The sequence below is a fragment of the Lutjanus erythropterus genome, chromosome 17 (assembly GCF_056507025.1).
Source record: "Lutjanus erythropterus isolate fLutEry1 chromosome 17, fLutEry1.hap2, whole genome shotgun sequence".
NCBI classification, from domain to species: domain Eukaryota; kingdom Metazoa; phylum Chordata; class Actinopteri; order Lutjaniformes; family Lutjanidae; genus Lutjanus; species Lutjanus erythropterus.
In genome coordinates this window covers 26,642,544-26,663,785 of record NC_139333.1, presented here as the reverse complement: position 1 = coordinate 26,663,785, position 21,242 = coordinate 26,642,544, and the positions used below count along the sequence as shown (strand labels likewise).

The following is a 21,242-nucleotide window of genomic DNA, read 5'->3' as shown; positions in this document are numbered from 1 at the left end:
AAGGAGAATGAAGAAGTGATATAAAGCACTGGTTGATCTTAGTATGAGGTGTAAACAAGTCCAGCTGGACACTGTTTGCTTTGATAGAGTGAAAAAGGCCTGATTATAAAAATGGCCCAGGCAGCCCCCTGCGACGGTCAGTCGATGTGAAAACGCTCCTGTCACCACACACAGACGAAACCCACGATCAATACCAGCATCAATAACGATGTAACTGGAAAACAGTATTGGCTGAGGGAGGTGTGACAGCTTAAAACACACAAACGCAAACTGCACACACTGTACATGAAGAGTCAATTTCCCACTGTGGCTTTCAAAGCTCTATGACATCTTTAATCTTGTTTAAATTAGAGAAAGGACACGTGAGGCTCCTAATTCTGCATCTTTTTGCCCCAACACTCCCCGTACAGTAGCTGCAGACGTGCAAAAAGTGGGTCATTCGGAATGGCCGCACGCACCTGTAAGGTAAACAGACGAGGCGCTGTCACGATAAACAGGAAGCACAAAGTGACCAGACAGACACAGAATTTCCCCCCTAGTCTTGGGGCCTATCATGTTGTGACACTGGTTGACAGAGGCCCCGGCGCCCAGCCTGGTGACAGAAATGAAGAGTGAGGCCGCAGTCGGCGCTCATCAGAGATGTGCTCCTCATTCCTCACCAGGTGTGCTAATAGCCTCAGACAACACTGGGGGCGACAGGCAGGCGCTCGCTCCGTGCAGTGCAGGGTTACTTAAGTCCTCTCTGAGGGACACATGAAATTACTCACATTTTAAAATAAATCTGCGCTCTTTAAATGCCCAAAATGAGCTGGTGAAAACAGCACCAGTGGTCTACACTGTAAATACTCCTGTATATTTATTATTCTCTGATTTTTCAGAACAGCAAGTCAAGAAATAGTTTGATACTGATGAGGAGATTGGTCCCATTTTCATTTCTGTATGCTAAAAAAAAACTGGAGTTAGTGTCAGCTGTGAAACAGTTAGCTTAGCTTAGCATAAAGCCCGAAGCACTGAATCTTAAATCATAAATATGTTCTGAGTTTTAAGCTAGTATCTATAATGAGAACAGCCAGACAACAAATAGATGTTAAGAGTCTACTACAAGAAGTAGCTTGATTTTAATGAGGAGGTTGAGCCCACTCTCAGCCAGGAGACAGTTAGCTTAGCCTAGCATAAAAATGTGAAACACCGAATATTAAACTGGCACTCTGCTCTGAGACTGATGTTCGTCTATTGCAAGAAAGAAAGCATGAAGACTTGAAGCACTGAATCTCAAATCATCATTGAGATTTTTAAGCTATCTGCTGAGAGGAACTAGCGAACAAGTGACTGATATTCAGAGTCTTGTCCTAGAGAGTGCTTTCTGGCAGAAAGTCCTAAAGGCAAACTTCCCCAATGGGCAAAAAGCACAAATATTCCTGCACATAACTCTTAATAAAAGCACAAATTGTTGTTTTTACACTTCAGTTTTTGTACAGATTAAACAAAAAGTGTTAATTAGTGAGCTTTGAGGTGCTGGTAGCAATGTTTTGTTACCTTTAGAGGCTGTGAGCCAGAGTCGCAGCTCTGTTTGCCTTATTAAGGTTTCATATGTCGATGCAAAATTTAAGCTCTTTTCTTATACAAGTATTGTATAAAGACTGGGACTGAAACTGGAGTCAATGGAATTTAAAGACAATCAAAAACATGGTGCATAAAGATGTAACGTCTCTCAAAATGGTCTTAACAGTGATGTTGATGCAAAAGGGACAAACTGTGTGACAGTTCAGTCCTTTACCTGAACATTTAAATAACAAAATGTTAATGAAATGTTCATTTTATGCTGAAAACAGAGTGGATATAAGATTAACTGATGGAAAATATGTATGTTGCTTGTGTAACATTTCCAAAAGATGTACTATTTAATGTTTATGTTGACATCTGTCACAGAAAAAGATGATGATTCTTAATATACCTTAATGAAGGTGTAAAATGGACAATCAAGTGCAATTAATAGAAAGTAAATTAGTTTAAAATTAATGAAGTCATTGCAAAAACAAAGGTTTTATGTGATCACTGGCCAGTGGACGGATGTCAGTTATTTATTTTATGTGCTGTGGTTTGTTTCATGGTTCACTCAGTGATCCTACACCTACATGAGAGCAAACATCTCACATCAAGCAGCAGAAAAAAAATGCTTTCAGACACCTCAGGAACGCCCCCTGCTGGACATCTCAGCAAATTACAAATCGACTTCAGCCCAAACCCCTGATGTTTAAACCTCTAATACCTCCATTTCCCATGAGTCTGTGTTTCCCTTGAGCGCACTTTTCCCTCAGTAAGAGACTGTGTGCGGGGACTGCATTTCCAGAGATTTTACTGTATGATATAGAAATAGAGGAGGTGAAGGAGGGAGACCGGACCGGGTCGAGCAACAAGCATGTTATTTTTTGTGTGTGATCCATGTGCACTGTTTGTGTCAGGGGAGGAATAACGACTCCTTTGACTCTCTCATTAAGAGCTTATAAATAACGATGCATCAATAAAATAAAGAGAAGAAGAAGGGGAAAGCTGTTATTTATTAAAGGTGGCATATTTGTGTATTGTATCGTTGTTTTTTTATTCATGAAATTAAAGCTTACACATGACAAAGCTCGGCTTTTGAAGTGTTCCCTTTTTTAAAAAATGTAGGTGGAACTATTGATCTGTGAGCACCTGTGGCTTTGTAGAATCATTTTAAAACATATTTATTTATTTATTTATTTATTTTTATTTATTGGTAACCATATAATAGGTAGAATAATTTACTGTGAGCATGTTAGTATTGCATCGCCTTGTCGGGGTTTATTTGACAATAATGACCTGCTCACTGTTCATTATCGCTTAATGTTATAGCCTCATTTGCATTTAGATCTTGTAATCACAACGTAACTGTCATCGGCTCTTATCAGCTATCATATGTTATATGGTTTATAAACTAATTATTTTATATTACACACATTTACGACAAAATAATATAAAATATAGCACTACTAATAATTAGCATCATTATCATATTTCATTGTTCACAGTAAAAGAACTAATAAGAATTAACTAACTGTTAAGTACTATTAAAATCCACAAATAGAAATTAATTCATTTAGTAATATCATCATATACAAGAATACATAGCTTCTTTCATAAATGGGCAGATACTTAAATAATGCGGTCGAAAAAACAATCAAAATAAAGTAATTTAACGTAAGATGGACAAAATTAAAATTATGAGTTTCCCACCATTTATTAAGATTTAACTATTTTGAGTGAAAAATATTTTAAGATTGTCAGTATCATTTTAAAATAAAAGTTTTACCATGCAAGTTAAGTGCAGTTATGATAAATGAACTAAGAAATAAAAACACAGTTGCAGTGTCATCAGTTTAATGTACTGTATAAATACAGTATTTACATGAGTCCAACCAGCTGGATATTCTTTTCACTATGACATAAAAATACAGTAAAACATCTTCTCTCCACTGTTAAATATGTGTATACACTGAAGGTAATTTTTGAAATAATAAATAAAAAACATAAACATGTTTTTGTTGCACCATCATGTGATCTACGTTAGCAGTGACCAAAGTATTTAGACAGATACTGTCTTAGACTTCATCAGTAAAAACATCCTCTTTTAAGTCGGTGATAACGATCATGTGCAGCATCATACTCGCTTCTTAGTCATGTGACAGACACAGATACCAAGTTTGAGCATTTCATATGCATTACATGTAAATATACTGAAGCTGTGTCAGCCTGGGAAGGGTGGGGGGGCTTTTTAACTTTATTTATTTAGACATATGCACCATGCACAGTTTGACTCCAGAGCCGGTACAGATGACAGGCAGAGCTGCAGCAGTTATTTAATTGTAAGAGAATTAGCTGCCAACTATTTTGAAAATCAATTACTTGTTTCACTAATATTTTCAAGCAAAAATGTCAAAGAAAATTGCTGCTCCAGCTTCTTAAATGTGAGCATTTGCTGTTGTTCTTTATCATTTATGACAATAAATGAAGAGTCTTGAGGTTCTACACTGTTAGTTGGACAAAACAAACAATTTGGGAAAATAATCAGCAGATTAAAATAATCATTAGTTGCAGCCCTACAGACGGGTGCCTTAAAGGGACAGTTCAGCCCAAACACAAAAATTGATGTTTTTTTTCTCTCTCTCTCTCTGACCTGTAGTGCTGTTTATCCATCTAGATTGTTTTGGTGCGAGATGCTGAGTCACTGCTCTTCAGTTTTTCCAAATGTATTTTTTGGTGCTTTGAGCATCATAGACTGAGTCCCATCTAGTTTCAATATGCTGGAGAGAAGGCAGACATTTTTACGGTTGATATCTCCAAAACTCCAAAACAATCCGGATGGATAAACAGCCCTACAGGTAAGAGGATAAATATGTATTTTTTATTTGGAGGTGAACTGTCTTTTTAAACATGCAATAACAGATTTTTTGGGCCACTTGGGGGCAGCGTAAAAATGTTTCATATTATATATTATATATTTCATCACCTGTCAAGTTCATGTGGCGAACCTGTTTGCAAACAGTTGCTTATTTATACATCCAGGAAATATGAAGTAACATTTTAATTCTTCAACTGATGATTATTTTTAATGTTCAATTCAATTAATTTCAAAGGAGCTTTACTGGCATGATAAACAGAAGTTTACATTGCCAAATATAGTTTGTAAAAACAACAACAACAAAATATAATGCATAAAACATAATAATAATAATTTAATTATCAATTAATCTGTTAATTAATAATCAGTTTTCTGGCGTGTATGACAAAGAAAAGCATGAAATCATCACATTTGAGAAGCTGGAGCCAGAAAATGTTTGCTCAAAAAAATGACTTAACAGATAATCAATTATCAAATAAAGCTGCCGATTCATTTATTGTCAATCAAATAATTGTTGCAGCTCTAATTATCATTCATTTGAAGTCCCTGACAAATATAAATCTGATATTCGCCCTGTTTTGGTCTCTTAATGTGACTCTTGAGCTGCTCGGTGTTCACCTGTTAGTAGCATAGCTGTTTTAAGGTCTTTCTTGTGCTTTAGTGGTGCATATTCCCAAACAAGTTTGCAATAAATCAGATTACCACAAACCTGTTTTGCCCAGAAGCATCGACTTCAGTGCATTTAAACAGTCAACAATTGTACTCATTAAAAAATGCAGTAAACTGGTTGAGAGGAGGACATGATTTGATTGCATTTTTACATTTAATACACTAGTATAGTAGGCGTCTTACTAACTTGACAGAGAAATGTAAGTTTGACAGTTTTTTCATTTTCATTTTCAAGTCATTTGTTCATTTCGAGGTCTGCCGAGCGTGCGTCAAACATTCAGTCTTTTCAGCAGAAAACTGTGAAATTCTCAAAAATATAAACGTATACGTGTTGATTGAAGTAATCTAAAAAAATAATAATCAATTTCATTAGAAAACTGATCTTGATGAGATCTGCACAGGATGCTGGGTAACTTGAAGGTGACAGTCTGGTTCCCATGAGCCAGTCATGGGCGCACAGGAAGGTTGTCGAGGAGAGCTCTGCAGCACCATCCCCGCTCCGCAGAGCGGTTCATACATGCCGTCCAAATATCCGCCGCCAATATTCATCAAACTCTCCCTCTCTCACATACGTGATTGTCCGCCGCTACCGTCTCATCACCACAGAGTTATGTTCTCAACGTTGGCGAATCCTGGATTCTCTCTGATCTTCCAGTAAGTCTCGTTTGTCAACCACACGTCCCGTCCACTGGAATCTTTGGCTTTCCTGAAGACCAAGAAGAAAATTATCATTAACACGTTTACATACTGAATATTATGGATAGAAATTGCTGTGATTCATGGATATGAATGAAAATAGTGGTGAGAAAAAACACCATTTATTGATTAATCCTTTCAGTGATTTTTCAAGCAAAAATGTTAGAAATAGTGAAGAATTTCATCCTTTTCTTGTTTTTAACTTAATAGTAAATTCACATTGTTGAGATTTGGACTGCTGGTTGGACAAAAGACATTTCATGAAGCCATTTTTCAGTCTTTTCAATTAACTGAAAAATCTTGATTAATTCAAAACAAAAGCCAAATTAATTGATAATAAACATAATCCTAAATTACAGCCCCAATTGTACATTTTGTTTGTACTCCATACCACATAATAATGCGCTTTAGTCAATAAAACTAAAATAAAATAATCTTGATAAACTTCCTAATAATTATCAGGAGTATAGTTACAATGTTTTCAAATCATTTAGACTGAGATAAATATTTATGCAAGCAAATATTAAGGTTTAACATTTACTATTAAGAATACAGACCCAAAAAAAGCATGATGATTCAGGGTTTATATGTTTGTTACAACATGTTGCATTCATGTGGTGCTGGAGTAATCAGAAAAATGAGTTCCTGACTGGGAAAATTCATGTGAACATGCCAAAGATGTTAGGGTTTCGGTTCAGCCTCTCCCTTTCCTTGTGTTTCCCATTGTTTCCCCTCCCGAATGTTTCATGTTTGTTCTCTGTCTCTGTGTGTTGGTGGGCGTGGCCTGCTGGTTCCCTCCTCCTGCCAGTCCACCTGATCCACCACAGCTGCTGATCCTCCTCACCTGCTCCTCATCCAGTAATCAAGCCGCTGCAGTATAAAACCCTGGCTCAGACTCCCAGACTCTGCCAGAATCCTGACCACTTCAGCCACTTCGCTTCTACAAATCACAATAAACTATCCTCAACTCTTCTCACAGTCTCCAGGTTGTGTTTGGTTTTGCGTCCAAAATTGAACTGCCTTAACAAAAGAACAACTCAAAATCAGCCAAAACTTTGGTACACCACTTGGTGAGTTGGTGACGTCACATACACAGAAACACGGTGGACAAACTGAATGTTGTTTCCACTTTACAACTTCAAACACCAAAGTCAGAAGAACGACTTCCCCACTCAGCTGAGGAGCATGTGAATGCAGCATTAACAGTTTATTATTGTTGTATAAGACATAATGAACTTACTTGAAAAAACGTGGAACATGTTCTTCACCCCGTTTGCTCAGCTCTTTTCTCCGCTCCCTCTGATATTCCTCGATATCATCTTTCTTTCTGTCCGATTCGTCCACCTTTCCATCCTCCAGCATCCTATAAAAACAGGGAAGAATTTAAGGACTTTAATGAGTGAAATCACATGTTTAGTCACTTAATTTCATCCATCTATCCATTTACACTGATCGTTGAATTCTAGTCTGGTCAGATGTTACATCCAGGCATTAAAACATCAGAAGACATTTTCCCAAACGATGAAGACGTCTCACCTTTGGTCTGGACGCAGGCGGCTGTCTGTAGGCGGCAGGAGAGGCTTCAGGTCCGCGGTGAGTTCATTCAGCTCCATGGCAAAGGTGGAGAAGCCATAGTACAGCAGGTAATCCTTTGGCTGTGGATCTGTGGGGAGACACGAGCCTCTCAGGTGAGCTGCTGCACAAACGTGACGCCCGGATTTACGCCGATTAACAGTTTTGGCAACAGGGAGCGCTTGATTATTTCACTTCTTCCGCCTCTGAAGCCAAATCTCAACAATCAGGCTAATGACAGCGACACATGAAGCAGCTCAAGGACAAACGCTATAGTAAACACGTGCATAAACAAGTCTTGTTCATGGTGACTCACTTGGCTTCCAGATGCATTTGGGAGTGGGCAGGGTGTCACAGAAGATGCCCTCGTGCCACAGACCTCCGAATCGGTGGATGATGCTCCCGCTCTGGTCCAGCACCGTGCCCTGCACCTCGTTCTTGTTGGTTTCTGAGCCCCAGTAACGAGACTAACAAACAAAGAAAATACAAGCATGTCAGCCACTTGCAAAAAAGCATGAAAAGAGAAAATGGCTGAGTGGAGCAGGAAGTTGTTCCCTTCACCTTGACGAAGGTGATCTTGCAGGTGCAGACGTTGCTCTTGAGGTTGCGGATGGTGACCTCTCCGTAGTGCTCCAGGTAGCGCTGCTGACTGAGGACGTTATGGATGCAGGTCACTACTTTGTTCCACTCATAGTGGTCTCCATACCTGTGCAAAACACAACAAAATTCAACAAGTTATCAAGCAAAAGTGACATTCTCTGATTTGAATCTTACAAATGTTATCCTGTCTGTGGTTTAGTGTCACTTTAATATGGAAAATGTTTCATGTCACATTAATCCCAACTGATTTCTAATGGAAAGAACCCTCATTGTTTCACATAAAGTATGTTTTTCACTTACATCTAGTGTCTCGCCTCATCTAACAGAGGCATCACAGTAAATTTACAGGTACAGGTGACAGACAGGTGTTGACTACTTACCTTGGAAGAGTGACATTCACCGTTCCTGTTGGCAGAATCTCCAGTGACTTCCCCCAGAATTTATTCTTCCATCGCTGGTCTGTTGAGAACGTACGTCTGATCAGCTTTTTGAATGCATTTCCAAAGCAAAGTTAGAATACAGAACTACATAAAACAATGTTTTAATAACAGAAGAGTCTCACCTTGCCAAAAGGAGAAGTTCTCTGATTCTGCATGGCAGGCAGAGATGGGGGGATGGTGACAGACCTGGTAGAGTAAAGAGAAGCACCTCATATAACCTCACTTAAAATAATCTGAACTGTCCCTTTAAAGGGGGTTATGGATGTAACACAAACAAGACATTGGTATAAGATACTGTGTAATAAATGTTGTGTTTGTGAAGTTCTTCCGGAGATACCTGCTCACTGATGAGGCGGAAACCGCGGTCCTCTCTGATACACTCGTAGGTCTCCCCCAGCACCGGGTTGAAGGGCTTGTAGCGGTTTCTGAACGTCGCAGTGGAGTAACCAGAGATGGCGAAGGCAGCAATGTAAACCTGTAAGAGATAAAACGCAAAAAAAAAAATATTTTTCGTTTTGTCTTTGCTTCACTGTGGTGCACACTGTGTGGAAAACTAAATCAGTTTCTTATTTATTTCCATACATCTCCCTTCCCTTCACTTGCTGATGCACTTATCTCTCATGCTGCGGTGCTGAGATTATTCTTTATCTTATTTTATCCTCTGAGTCTGTTCAAATGTAATCAGTAGGATGAGGGTGGTTAAGAGACGTTTTTGGTTGTTACATATCCCTCGTCGTTGTTTATTAAAAAATATACAGCAGCATTACTTTGTTTCTCATGTAAGTGCCTGTTGGATGGATAATGTCCTGCCTGACAGGTGCACTACAATATTTCTATGTAATAATTACCAGGTAATAATAATCGTCTCTCACGTCACTGGAGTCTGAATTATAGTTCTAGGGAACATTATCAACATCTAAGCAGGTGTAAACAGATTTATCAGGGTGTTTTCCAACTGTTTTAAACAAATATATGTATTGCATTTCATTATTATCATTGTTATAGATTTTTATTTTTCATTAGTTTTTTTTTTTTATTTGATTTGATTTTAGTTAGTTTCCGCAGTGTGTTTGCTCATTTCAGTTTAGTTTTAGTTTAGTTCTTATTAGTTTAAATATTAGTTTTGTTTCATTATAATATATTTGTATTTGTCAAGGCACAAGAGTTACAAAGTTCAGGATAGTTTTCACATCTCAGTCTCAGTAAACATGTCTCCTCATGCTTGTTGTGTTGACAAATTTGACCAAAATGCCAGAAAGTAAAACTAAAACCTGTATATTTATGTTTTAAGTTAGTTTTGTCAGTACTTACTATTGATTTGTTCATGAGCTATTGATTAGTTAGTATTTTTTTTTTCCCTAAAGTCTAGTTTTTGTTTTTATTTCACACTTTTAGTTTTTGGTTTAGTTTTATCCACCCATCAGCATTTGTCCTTGACGGGTTGCGGGAGGGGTGGAGCCTATTGAGAGACGAGGTACACCTTGGACAAGTCGCCAGTTCATCGCAAGCCTGACACATAGAGACAGACAGCTACTCACGCTCACATTCGTACTTACAGGCAATTTAGAGACATCAATTAACCCAGTGTTTCCCAACCCTGGTCCTTAAGACACACTGCGCTGCATGTTTTAGATGTTTCCCTGCTCCAACACACCTGATTCAAATGATCAGGTTGTTATCAGGCTTCTGCAGAGGATTGACGATGAGCTGATCATTTGAATCAGGTGTGTTGGAGCAGGGCCACCACCACCGTGTCACCCCTAGTTCAGTTTTAGTTAACTTCTAATATCCTTGGTTTGACCAGTCTTACCATCCTCTGGTAGGGGTCTGGTGTGTTGTTGGCTGTATCCAACAGCTCACTGTACTCCAGCTCTTCACACAATCTCTGCAGCAGATTAACGGGCTCATTGAGAGCAGCAGGCATGGACACTCGAGCCAAGTCTTTACCTGAGGAGAAAAACAGCACAGAAGCTTCAGAAAACCCCTGTGTCAAAAATAATTTAGATTTATTAGTAGAGCGGTGTGACTGATCAGTAAGTTCTTGCCTATGTTATTGTAGAGGATGGCCATGAGGCCCACGTGGCTGTTGTCAGGACAGGTCGCAGGCAGTGTGGTTCTCCGGCCGGTGCTCTTGGGAACAACACTGTTAGGAGACTTAGAGATGCTGGCACGGTACTTCCGGGTGGCTGAGGCTGCGATGACGATGAAAGGAAATAATATTAATCATAATCTAGCAATCAAGACTGGAAATAAGTCTCAAGAGCACAAGTGCAAAATTATGATCTTTTCCTAAACCTAACTAAGTATCTTTGGTGCTTAAACCTAACCAAACTGTGACTGTTTCACAATGTTAACCATGTGTTGTTACCATGAAAATGAAGGTCACCTGACTATAATGACGAAAGTCTCCTGACTATTGTTACTATGACAATGAAGATCACCTGACAAAGGTCACCTGACATTTGCAAATCAAAATATACTATGATAGTAAGGGCAATAATCATTATAATTGAAGTCTGTATGGTTATACTGTAGCAGCCTGGTGTTGTTTTCAGGTGATTTAATGAAGGTTAACATAGTGTGCAAAACAACACTGCCCTCACTGAAGACTGTTTTCAACTTTTTCCAGTCATGTTCAGGCATAATCTGGTCATCAGGGACACCACACTAAGACCTGTAACACCTACTATTTTTCACCGCACCTCCACTAATTTCAGATGCACCCCCTGTCATTTTGTTCTGGAACCAGGCCCGGTCAAGCCCAAAGTGATGGACTGACTGGAAGACTGACATGTAAATCCTGACATGGCTAAAAGTGCTTTAACATATTGGGAATGGTCTTCATGAAGATTAAAGCTGCCAGGATAAAAACGCCAACTGAACACAATTCTCCCTGTAAATATTTCTTTCTTACCTGACTAAGTTAGTTTTTTCTTTGAGTACTGACTCATCTAGTAGTCAGAGTAGCTGAAAACTAATTTAAATAGCATATTTCATGCACATGCACCCACCATGTCCTTCCTCTGGCTCAGAGTTGGTGGTGCTCCCATCACTAAGTCCTGATTCATCAGACACCTCAGAGGAGCTTCCACAGAGGATGTCATCGCTGGCGTCAAAATACTCCGCAGCCGAATCTGCGACTGAAGGAGGCCCGTGGGATGAAGGAGGCCTGAGGGAAGAATTTCTCACTGCTGCAGGCTGCAGACAGAGGAAGAGAAAGAGGGAGGAACAAAGAAAATCAGCCACCAAAACCCACGAGGGGATATGTGGCAGAGAACCCAGATGACAGGTGCAGCATGAATCTTACCTCAGCTAATGTGTTTGACTGGTGGATGTTGTTCGCTTCCAAGACTTCCTGCAGCTTCTGCCTCTCCAGGGACAGAGTTTCATGCACTGACTTCAGGGAAGCAAGAACTGAAGAGGAAGAAAAGATGGAGACCTTCGGATGAATATTCATTACAGATTTCCAGATGTTTTTTATCCCAGTCTTTAATTTTTGCTCATATACCTCCAAAACCCTGTCTGTCTATATGCATGTATGTGTTTTTCTGACCTCGTAGCGACATGGCACAGATGTCCTGCTGGATTTTCTTGCCCTCAGGTGACAGTGTGACGGTGGGAGGGGACAGCTGGGAGTAGACGTAGTCAGGGATAGAGGGGACTGATGTACCGAGGTGAGACGAGTTGCTCAGGTGACTGGAGGACAGCTGTGAGGGGTACAGAGGAGGACGAATGACGGTCAATTCATTGGTTCACTTAACAATGTCCTTTCCTCCGTCAATTCGAATGGTGGCAAAAGTTCAAGTGTCTCAGTTGTGCTCTGTTATCCAGCAGAGGACATTTCAATCCTGAACACTCCCAATAGACCATTACCAATGATGCTAATCAAGGTCCTGTTCCATTTAGTGTAGCAGAGCCTTTCCACTGAGCACACCAGCAGCACCCTGACTCTGTTTGACCTGAATGGAACAGGTATCACTGGTAACACCTACTGTTTCATGAGTGCGTACTATCCCACATGAAGAATGGAACACTGACCACAGAAATACGGTTATCTACTTTCTTGTCGAGAGTTAGAAGATAAGTTTCATAGCATTCTCATGTCTGTACAGTCGCTTAGCTTAGCATAAAGACTGGAAGCTGCAAGTCTACAGCCATGCTAGCAGCTCTGTATGGCCATACTTGGGTACAGTGGTTCTTTAAGCTAATTGCTATGCAATGACAATGTTAGCATGCTGGTGTTTAGCCTGCATAATGTTTACCATGTTTATCATCTTACTTAAGTGTGTTAGCATGCTAACATTTGATAGCTGCTGCACAACTGCTTACACACGAAGTACACTAGGAAACAAAAGCAGTACGGAAATTTCAACTGGAGGGCCCTATGAAGTCAGATTTCTGACTTGAAAAGTTGGAAGAACCTCACCAGCCCCGGCCTCAAAATCCGAGATGCTACATGCATCAATGGCACATGGAAGAAGTTAGCCTTCAGCACTTTCTGCCAGAAAGCCCCCAGACAGAGCCAGGCTGTTGTCTCCTTTTCCAGTCTTCATGCTAAGCTAAGCTAACTGGCTGCTGGCGGTAGCTTCATATTTACTATACAGAGCAATATCAATGTTGTCAATTAACTCATGACAATAAAGCGAATAAGTCTGTTTCCCAAAATGTCAAACTCTTCCTTTGACACAAACCCTGGTATTCACAGGAAATGATGCAAGGCACTGATGGATGTCTCATGTGACCTGTCAAGCACAGGTGAAACTAATTTATTTTCCACCATTAAAATGGACTATGCCAGAGGCCTGTTGGAGCCCTGGTACAGTTTAAATTGTTTTATTGTTGTTGCACTGAACCCAGATTATATTGGTGAAATCAGTTTAACTGAACTCACCAAAATGGAAGAGTCAGTGTTGTGTTATTAGTTACACCTGTGCTTTACCTGCCATCTTATCAGGGACTTAATTATACTTGGAACATCACCTTTTTATGACTCAGACCTGGACCTCTAGTACCACAGGCCTGCAGGTTTTCTGTCCTACCAGCTACGTAACTGTGGTCACTTGGCGTTTCACGGTTAAATCAGATCTTGTTTGTTTGGTAAGAAAAAAAAACCTCTAGCTGGCAGGACAGACAACCAACAGCACTCTGGTTCCTAAAGAGCAGAATTAAAAAGAACTATCATCTAAACAAAATACAGATTTACTTTACTGATCTATTAATTCATTCACTCAACAGTTCAAATTATTCTATGGATCAATATCATGTCACTGCTATACTCTATTATCTGAGAAAAACAAAATACATATGATATATATTTTTTGGATGTTGAATGGAGGACAAAGCTTAAGGCATCTACTACAAAAATACACCAGGTGAGGACACAGAAAAACCTTATTAAGTGCAATTAAAACAAAAGACATTTACCTTTTTAATCTGACAGAAACATTTTCTTTTGTGTTGTTATTCATACAGTCAGTTCATTTCCTACTACAGTACGACGGTGTATTGTCCATTGTATGTTTAAAAAAAGAAATCATGGAGCAAGAGGATGGAGGCAATATTTGTAGAAAACAAAATCAGAATTTTCCAAGATTAAAGTGGTAAAGTTATGAGAAAAAAAATCATACATGTACAAGAAAAATACCTGAATATTCTCAGAGATTTAAAAAAAAACAAATTTATGAGAAAAAACACTTCACTTTATGAGGTTGGATCAACTTCGTCAGACCACAGACACTGCTGCTTGACATGTTTTATGTAAAAGTGGTGACGTCAGCTAATCAAATTGTACTTCACAATCCGATTTAGCGATAAGCAAATACTTGTGGATGAATTAATTGATAATCTCTCATACACACCTCAACCATATCAGTGTTTGTTGTGTGTAGTGTAGCTGATTTGGATGGGATAATAGTTTAAAAAGGTTTTTTCTTGTAAATTTGTGACTTCAATCTAGATTTTTTTCTTATTTCTGACAATAATCTCAGAGAATATTCAATATTTTTTCCATATAAATTTAGAATATCTGACTCTTTTCTTGTAAATTTCTTGAGACTTTAATCTTGGAAATTCTGAGGTTTTTTTCTCACAATATTACCCTTGTCTCCGAGCTCTGTCATTTTCTTTTCTTTTTTTTTACCTATAATGGCGCTAATACACCGTCGTAGCTACAGTGTGTAAATGGAGAACACTGAATAATTTTTATGAATCAAGTTTCTAATGTTCTGCCCATTTGCAACTCACCGATTTAGAAATCCCACGAATAGGCTTTGGATTAGAGAAAGGCCCCAAAATGTTACTGAAGGGTTGGAATTCAAATACTTAAACCCAATATGTTCTAAAAAAAAATACCTGTAATAAGACTTCATTTATGATTTTAATCAAAAACCAATTAGTATTTCAGATTAACTTTAAATATTAATACTGAATAATGTTCAATGTGCAAACAAATGAAAAACATTAAGTTACGGACCATTCTTACCATTCCCAGGGCCTCTACTCTGGACAGGGTGCGAGAGTGGCCCCACATCTTCCCTGACCTCGACTTCTTCGGCTTCTCAAGTGAAAGATTCTGTGTCAAACAAGAAAAAAAACAGAATATTATGAGGTGATGCTTCCTTGAATAGAGAGTTGATGTGGCCTTGCTGTTTAACTTAGCTGTTCAACCTGTATGCTGATGATGCGCTTCAGGTCTCCGTTGGTGAACGCCTGACTCGCCTCAAATGTCTGCAGGCTCTGGATTAAGCGGTTTAGCTCAGAAAGGTCCAAATGGCAGCGGTTCAGCTCTGGAAGACGACATGAGAGGGATACTCTTTTACTGAGTTTCTTTTTTCTTTGTGAACAATCTTTTATTTAGTTCATGTTGACAGAAGAAAAAAACAAGTGTACATATACAACTTAAATTAATTCATAGTACATTGTGCATGTATAAAGAGGTACCTAGTGTACAGGTAACATACAAAATGCATATTCATTAAATCCTAATTAAGCTAAATAAGTACATTGCATCCATACATGACTCCACATGCACATACATCAAGTGACATTACTTGAGACTGAAGCCACGAAACAATTTATAGTTCCCCTTTAAGGACCTTAAATATTATCCATAGCTATCCAGAAAATATGATTCTTTTTGGACACACTTCTCTTTTTTTTATATAAATAAGTTATACTATATTTTAATAGTGTGCAAAGCGGTCATTAAAGCAAAAGGCAGCTACTTTAAAGAATCTAAAAGAATAAAAAACTTTTGCACACTTGCAGATCGACGGGTCGTAGGAAACCATGGGTCGAAAATAAAAAAAGACTCTTGCACACTGTCATTTGCAGTTGCAATCAAATTGTTAATAAATATTTGATTGCAAGTGCAGAAGACAGCATGCAAACTATTTCTGCTTTTTATGAATGTCAAATATCTAACACATTTTGCCTTGTTTTCTCTTTTTTTCCTACTACATAATTCCATTCTGTTTCATAGTTTTGACTGGCACTTTCTATATGCATATTAATGCCGAAACTTTGGGCAAGGGACCAGATTTTGGTATCATAATCGCTCATAATCTTGTTTGAACAGGCTTTGGTTGCGTGCAGGTAAACAGTCCACATGGAGAGCAAATTAAGTGTAACAATTTGACTGAAATGCAATCTTGAAACCCACTGGCTGTCATCTGACAACAATTTAGCTTTTTTATTAACTTGTTTTAATTGTATCTGCATTCAGATGCAGACATCTGTTTATGAAGATTTGTCGAAACGTTGCCTGTACTTAAAACACCTTCACCTCAAGTTACAAATCAGACTATAAACATAGCCAGTGCATGGAAGAGGAAGTCTTGGCCTGGATATTTATTATCTGCATATCTGCTGAAACATCAGAGGAAAGCTGAATTTATGACAGATACCTTGAACGCAGGTGTCCGGGTTGTGACTTTGCTGCAGCCAGGCAGACACTTTGGTGTTCACGCCGGTGTTCGCTGAGGGCAGCACTCCTGATGCTGCAGCTGAATCCACCAAGCCTGCAGAGCTCTGGTAACATGAACGCAGAGGGAAGAGGACAAAAGGAGTTATTTCTGAGACACACGTTAAGATTGTTGCATTAGCTTTGACTCTACTGTTTATTTGAGAGTCACCAGATCTCCGTTTCTCTGAGCTGGTCCAGCTGCAGTGCCGTGGGACAAAGTCTGGAGGAAGCCGCTGTTAACGTGAAACGTCTCGTTCTTCTTGTACAGGCGGTGGGCTTGTAGCTTCGTTACCCAAATGTAGAACATGTCAGGGCTCTTCGCCTTGGAGAAACAAGAAGGAAGGTCTTTAATCTGAAGTCACACGATTTATTTATCCACAAAAATAACAGCAGCATTTAACACTAACTTTCATATGATAGAGAATGTCTCCTGCATCCAAGTCGATCCGATTTGATTTCTTGTTTATTGACATCACAGCGAGGCTAACATCGAGGGAGCCCTGGACTCTGCCCCTGGAGACCTGGAGTGGAAAACAGTTTGTTTAAGTGTCAAACCTAGCAGGTGAAAAATCCTGCTCTAAAATTTAACGGTGACTTACATCTTGTTGATGTTTGGAGTAACGTAGGATCCCCGCTTCTAAGACAAAGTATCGCTGAAAAACAGATCAGACATCTTTTTTTAAAACTGACTTTACTCATAAAGTCGACATCTTGACATACAGGACGATAAATGATTTCTCACCTTGTGCCAACCTTTCAGAGGCCACTTCCTCCTCTTGAGCAGATATCCTTCACAGATACCCGGGATGGAAAGATCCTGAGGACTGTCACCTCCTGTGTGCATTTCTGGCTGAAGGTCGTCGATCACTTCCCAATCTTTGATAATCTATTGACAGAATGAACGAGAAAAAAACACTTGGTTCTAGATAAATTGGTTATTTTGACACTTGTGTTTTATTCTTCTTTTGTGTGACTGCACTGATGTCTTGCAAAAGCACATCAGCAAACAACAGAATGCATGAAGTGAATCTTATGTTCTTCTCTTTCATACATACTATGATGACTTAAAGGTGTGTAGAATTTAGTGGCATCGAGCTGTGAGCTTGCAGATTGCAAACACCTTGTCACACCCTCAAGCATGTAAGAGAACTTGGCTGGGAAACATATGTATGTATGCACTAAAAACATGAAAGGCTGTATTTAGAGCCACTGCTTGGTTTGTCTATTCTGGGCTACTGTAGAAACATGGCGGTGCAACATGGCCGCCTCCACGGAAGCAGACCCGCACCCTCTGTAGATATAAAGGGCTCATTTTAAGGTAACAAAAACACAACAAATCTTATTTTCAGCAACATACTTCTGAATATTATATTCCATTTCTGCCACATCCTGCCAATAAAGCACCGTAAATCTTACACACTGGGCTGGGATGCACGATAATACTGGACTTTAAAATGAAATATCTGCATCAGCCCAAAACATTTCTGCCAATATGACGGACCAATAAGATGATGCTTTAATTCTTCACATATGTTGTGAGTAAGTCTGCTGTGTGGAGGTTTTTTGAGGTCTCCAAAACAGGCAACAAAGTCGCTATTTGCAATGATTGCTCAGTATCGGTCGTGCGAGGAGGAGCCAAATCAAATTCCCACAACAACGCAAATTTAATGGTCCATCTTAAGAGCCGTCATCCTGATCATTATGACAAATTTGTGAAGACCTGTCAGGAGTAGTTTTATTATTTTGCCCAGAGAATGTGTTCATTTTGAAAAGCATTGTATGTTATGTCTGCATCAGTCAGTGAGCCACCATGATGAGAGTAGGCAGAGTAATATATCAATTCTACAACAGCATAAGTTGTAAAATATCAGATATTGGCAAAAATCCAATACCGTGCATCCCTAGACTGGACCTTTAACACTGTCAGTTTTTCATGAAATGACCCTTAAAATATTCTAGTGTACAACAAACCAAAATTTTGAATGAATGTTTAATTTTTGATGTGTTTAAGTGAGCTAACTTAAACCTCAGAAAAGAAGGCAAGATGGACTATTTAATTACTTGTCTTGCTTTATTTAATCCATGAATCTTGTTTAATTAGGAATATCTGTTCATAGTGTCTCGGGGTATGTCACGTGCGTTCATCAGATGTATTATGGGAATTTAAGATGGTGACTCTCTGTATACGTCAGACGTCGGAGGGAGAGCCTGTGTGCTCCAAGTGTCACTACTAACAAAACAAATCCTTTTAACAGGAGCTTCTCAGTGTGCGAACCTGTCTACTTCAATCTGCACTGCCTTTCATATAAATAGCCAAAGCATCTGGCTCACTCATCTCAGTGGCTTCGTGTTAAACAACAACTGTAATTCAGGACAAAAACATGTAAAACTACAAGATCTTTGTGTGTGAAAATATGCCTTCAATCAGTATTGTCTGGCTGTGTCTTGCTTGTTCACGTGCACACAGCCTTTTTTGGGGGGATTGTTGCAGCCTAAGATGCCTGATTTCACAGCAGCTTTTCTAAAAAATTGGGATGCATGTTGCAATGTTTTCAAGCATTGTGGAAAGACAGAATTGCAACCAAACAAAAAAAAAAACTAACAGCGATTGACAGCAAAATCAAAATTAGCAAAGTCATGCAGAATTCATGGAGATTGCTTCAGTTTGAGTTAACTGTTGCAATCGAAACATCACAACTTCCTGGAAGGACTGATAACTGAATAGTAGATATTGTTGCTGTACTAATGTTTTGCTGCTTCATGATGTTCTGCACGGCTTCGGCACTAACTTGGGAAAGGTTATTTTGTTATTGTTGCTTTCTGTATGGCATCTTGTTTTCTTCTGTCTGTAAATTTCAGGCACCACCTCATCAGTTCTGGCCAAAGGAGAATAAGCCAGCTGGCTAACACTGACACATCTGCAGAAATGTTATTTCATGTAAATAAATAAGTAAAATGAAACCAAACATAAGTCAGATGTCATTCTGGGCCTTTTTCTGGTGATGGTGCCTGTAGCGCTGTTATACGATGGGGAAACCTGAACTGGCAACAAAGCCTCACCTGTCTGGAGTGGCGAGACGACAGAGTGCTGCTGCTCCGAGAGTGCGACGGCTTCCACGTCGGCGAGGTCTTCTCCAGGCCGCTCGTCAGCGACTGGCTGCGGTTGAGCGAAGATCCGTATGACTCCATTTTAGACTCCTTGCCCTGCTGTGATCGGCCGCTTGTCAAGAGAGATCTGCTGCAATCTGCCAAAAGTTCGCTGTAAAGTGAGGAGAAACTGTGGTCATGAAATCAAAATATTAATGATCAATTTAATGTCTATTTATTAACTGAGTAGTTGCCAAAATGTGAATAATGATCATCACAGTCTCACAAGAGTACAAAGTGATGTCTTCAGTTGCTCAATGGTGGAAAGCATCTCAAGTTACTGTTACTGTTACAAGTTACTTCTGCTCCACTTTATTTTAGAGGTAAATGTTGTAACTTTTACTGCATCTGATTTATCTGAAAGCTGGACTTTACAAGTAAAAACACACCTGTACAGTTAATAGTTTAGTAACTATAGATCCAAGACATACTGACACAAGGGTGGAACTGAGAGGAAAAGGCACAGTTCCAAATCTTACTGCTACTTCAGTGCCACAGACGGTGCCATGGATTTATGAGTTTACAGCACAGTTAGGCTGCTGATATTTCAGAGCCGTGGTCGGGCCATAGATTCTAACTTGCACAAACTTCGATCAGATAAAGGGTCAAGAGTCAGGCAGACGTATTCGACCCCTCTATCAGAAGTTGTACACGTTAATTTTGATATTGTCCTTCATAAAGAGCTGTGTAATGACCCCTGAGGGCGAGATAAACAAGAAAGCAAAGAGAAAGTGTTAAAGAGGCTCAAGAGGAGCACAGACGAGATAGGACTCTGCATAATCCAGTTATCTAACAGAGGCGGAGCTCAGCTCTCAGTTCAGGTGATGTCGTCAGTGCCGCCTGGATGCACTTCATCTGTCCTGAGTCCTCGCCTAGATCACTCTGATCTGAAAGTCACCCACAATTAACAAAACTAAACATTCGTACCAGAATCAGACAACTGATGGAAGAATATTTGAAATTTTATACAGTGCATTTTTAAATGAATGTGGGTAAATAGTTTCCAGATATAATACAACTTTCAAAAGTTAATTGAGGATGTGTTTGAGGAGAGTTTCTGTGCTTTTCCTTCACAAGATGTTTTTGGTAAAAAAAACAGGAGCAGCCTTTCAAGATGTAGAGTCATTCTTGTGGTTGCTGTGTCACAGAATAATCTGTTAATCTCAGCGCTTCTGAACATGGGTGGGGGGAGGTGCTTAAAAAAGACATGAACACCCTACGACATGTTCTCACAGATTAAAGAACAATATCTAAGATGTAAACATTGTTCTTTTTCATGGCAAAATACTGATATTATAGAACATAAGTGGATGAACAAATCCAGGTGTCTGCTCCTGAAAGAAAATGCTGTTGTTTTTAACTGTAATGTCTTTTCTGTTGTATTTTTTTTCTTTTTTCATAAAGAAAATTCCCAAAGGGATAATAAACAAGATTAACTATAAAAAAAAAGAAGAATAATTTAATTTCAAACAATGTGTTTTGCACAGGCTGCTGTAGCAGCTACTGTATGTGACTCTGTGACCGGCGCTGCCAGCAGGGAGAGGATTACTAACCTCCACTTAATTGGTTTTTCAGGGGACGTTTTTAGCAACTTGTCACTCAGGTATGTAGAAACACAATCCCAGGGCAGAGAGCACTGACACTGGGCCTGCCACCATGACTACTTTTGTTTGACAACATACTGTCACAGAAATGATCCTGATAAATGATATTATTGTCATTTTTAGACAATTGT

The 21,242-nt window shown here is 39.2% G+C and overlaps 1 protein-coding gene across 4 annotated transcripts; it reads right to left on the bottom strand.

The window, feature by feature from the left end:
- Positions 1–5,670: 5,670 nt before the first annotated feature.
- On the bottom strand, positions 5,671–19,619 carry osbpl7 (oxysterol binding protein-like 7). Of its 4 annotated transcripts, none has more exons than XM_084741215.1 (22): positions 19,421–19,619; positions 17,103–17,246; positions 16,960–17,013; positions 16,768–16,881; positions 16,530–16,682; positions 16,302–16,425; positions 15,064–15,182; positions 14,870–14,968; positions 14,641–14,664; positions 11,951–12,104; positions 11,705–11,811; positions 11,409–11,595; positions 10,443–10,589; positions 10,208–10,344; positions 8,735–8,872; positions 8,520–8,583; positions 8,338–8,416; positions 7,919–8,063; positions 7,674–7,824; positions 7,322–7,448; positions 7,026–7,148; positions 5,671–5,795 (listed from the first exon to the last, which is right to left on the bottom strand). In XM_084741215.1, exons 1-22 carry the CDS (start codon positions 19,547–19,549, stop codon positions 5,687–5,689), a joined length of 2,628 nt encoding a protein of 875 aa, XP_084597341.1. In that variant the 5' UTR covers positions 19,550–19,619; the 3' UTR covers positions 5,671–5,686. The 4 variants fall into 4 exon arrangements, with proteins under 4 accessions (XP_084597341.1, XP_084597342.1, XP_084597343.1 ...); XM_084741216.1 differs by having other exon boundaries at positions 14,879–14,968; XM_084741217.1 differs by lacking the exon at positions 14,641–14,664.
- Between the last annotated feature and the right edge of the window lie 1,623 nt (positions 19,620–21,242).

What these genes read in the sequence shown, in the direction of transcription:
- osbpl7 (XM_084741215.1), bottom strand. Translation starts at nt 19,549, where the DNA reads ATGGAGTCATACGGATCTTCGCTCAACCGCAGCCAGTCGCTGACGAGC. An exon ending in CCCTGGGAATGGTAAGAATG is followed by an intron (nt 14,665 to 14,869) that starts GTCCGTAACTTA and finishes TCTAATCCAAAG; the next exon opens with CCTATTCGTGGGATTTCTAA. An exon ending in TCCGCCTCATCAGTGAGCAG is followed by an intron (nt 8,584 to 8,734) that starts GTATCTCCGGAA and finishes TTACTCTACCAG; the next exon opens with GTCTGTCACCATCCCCCCAT.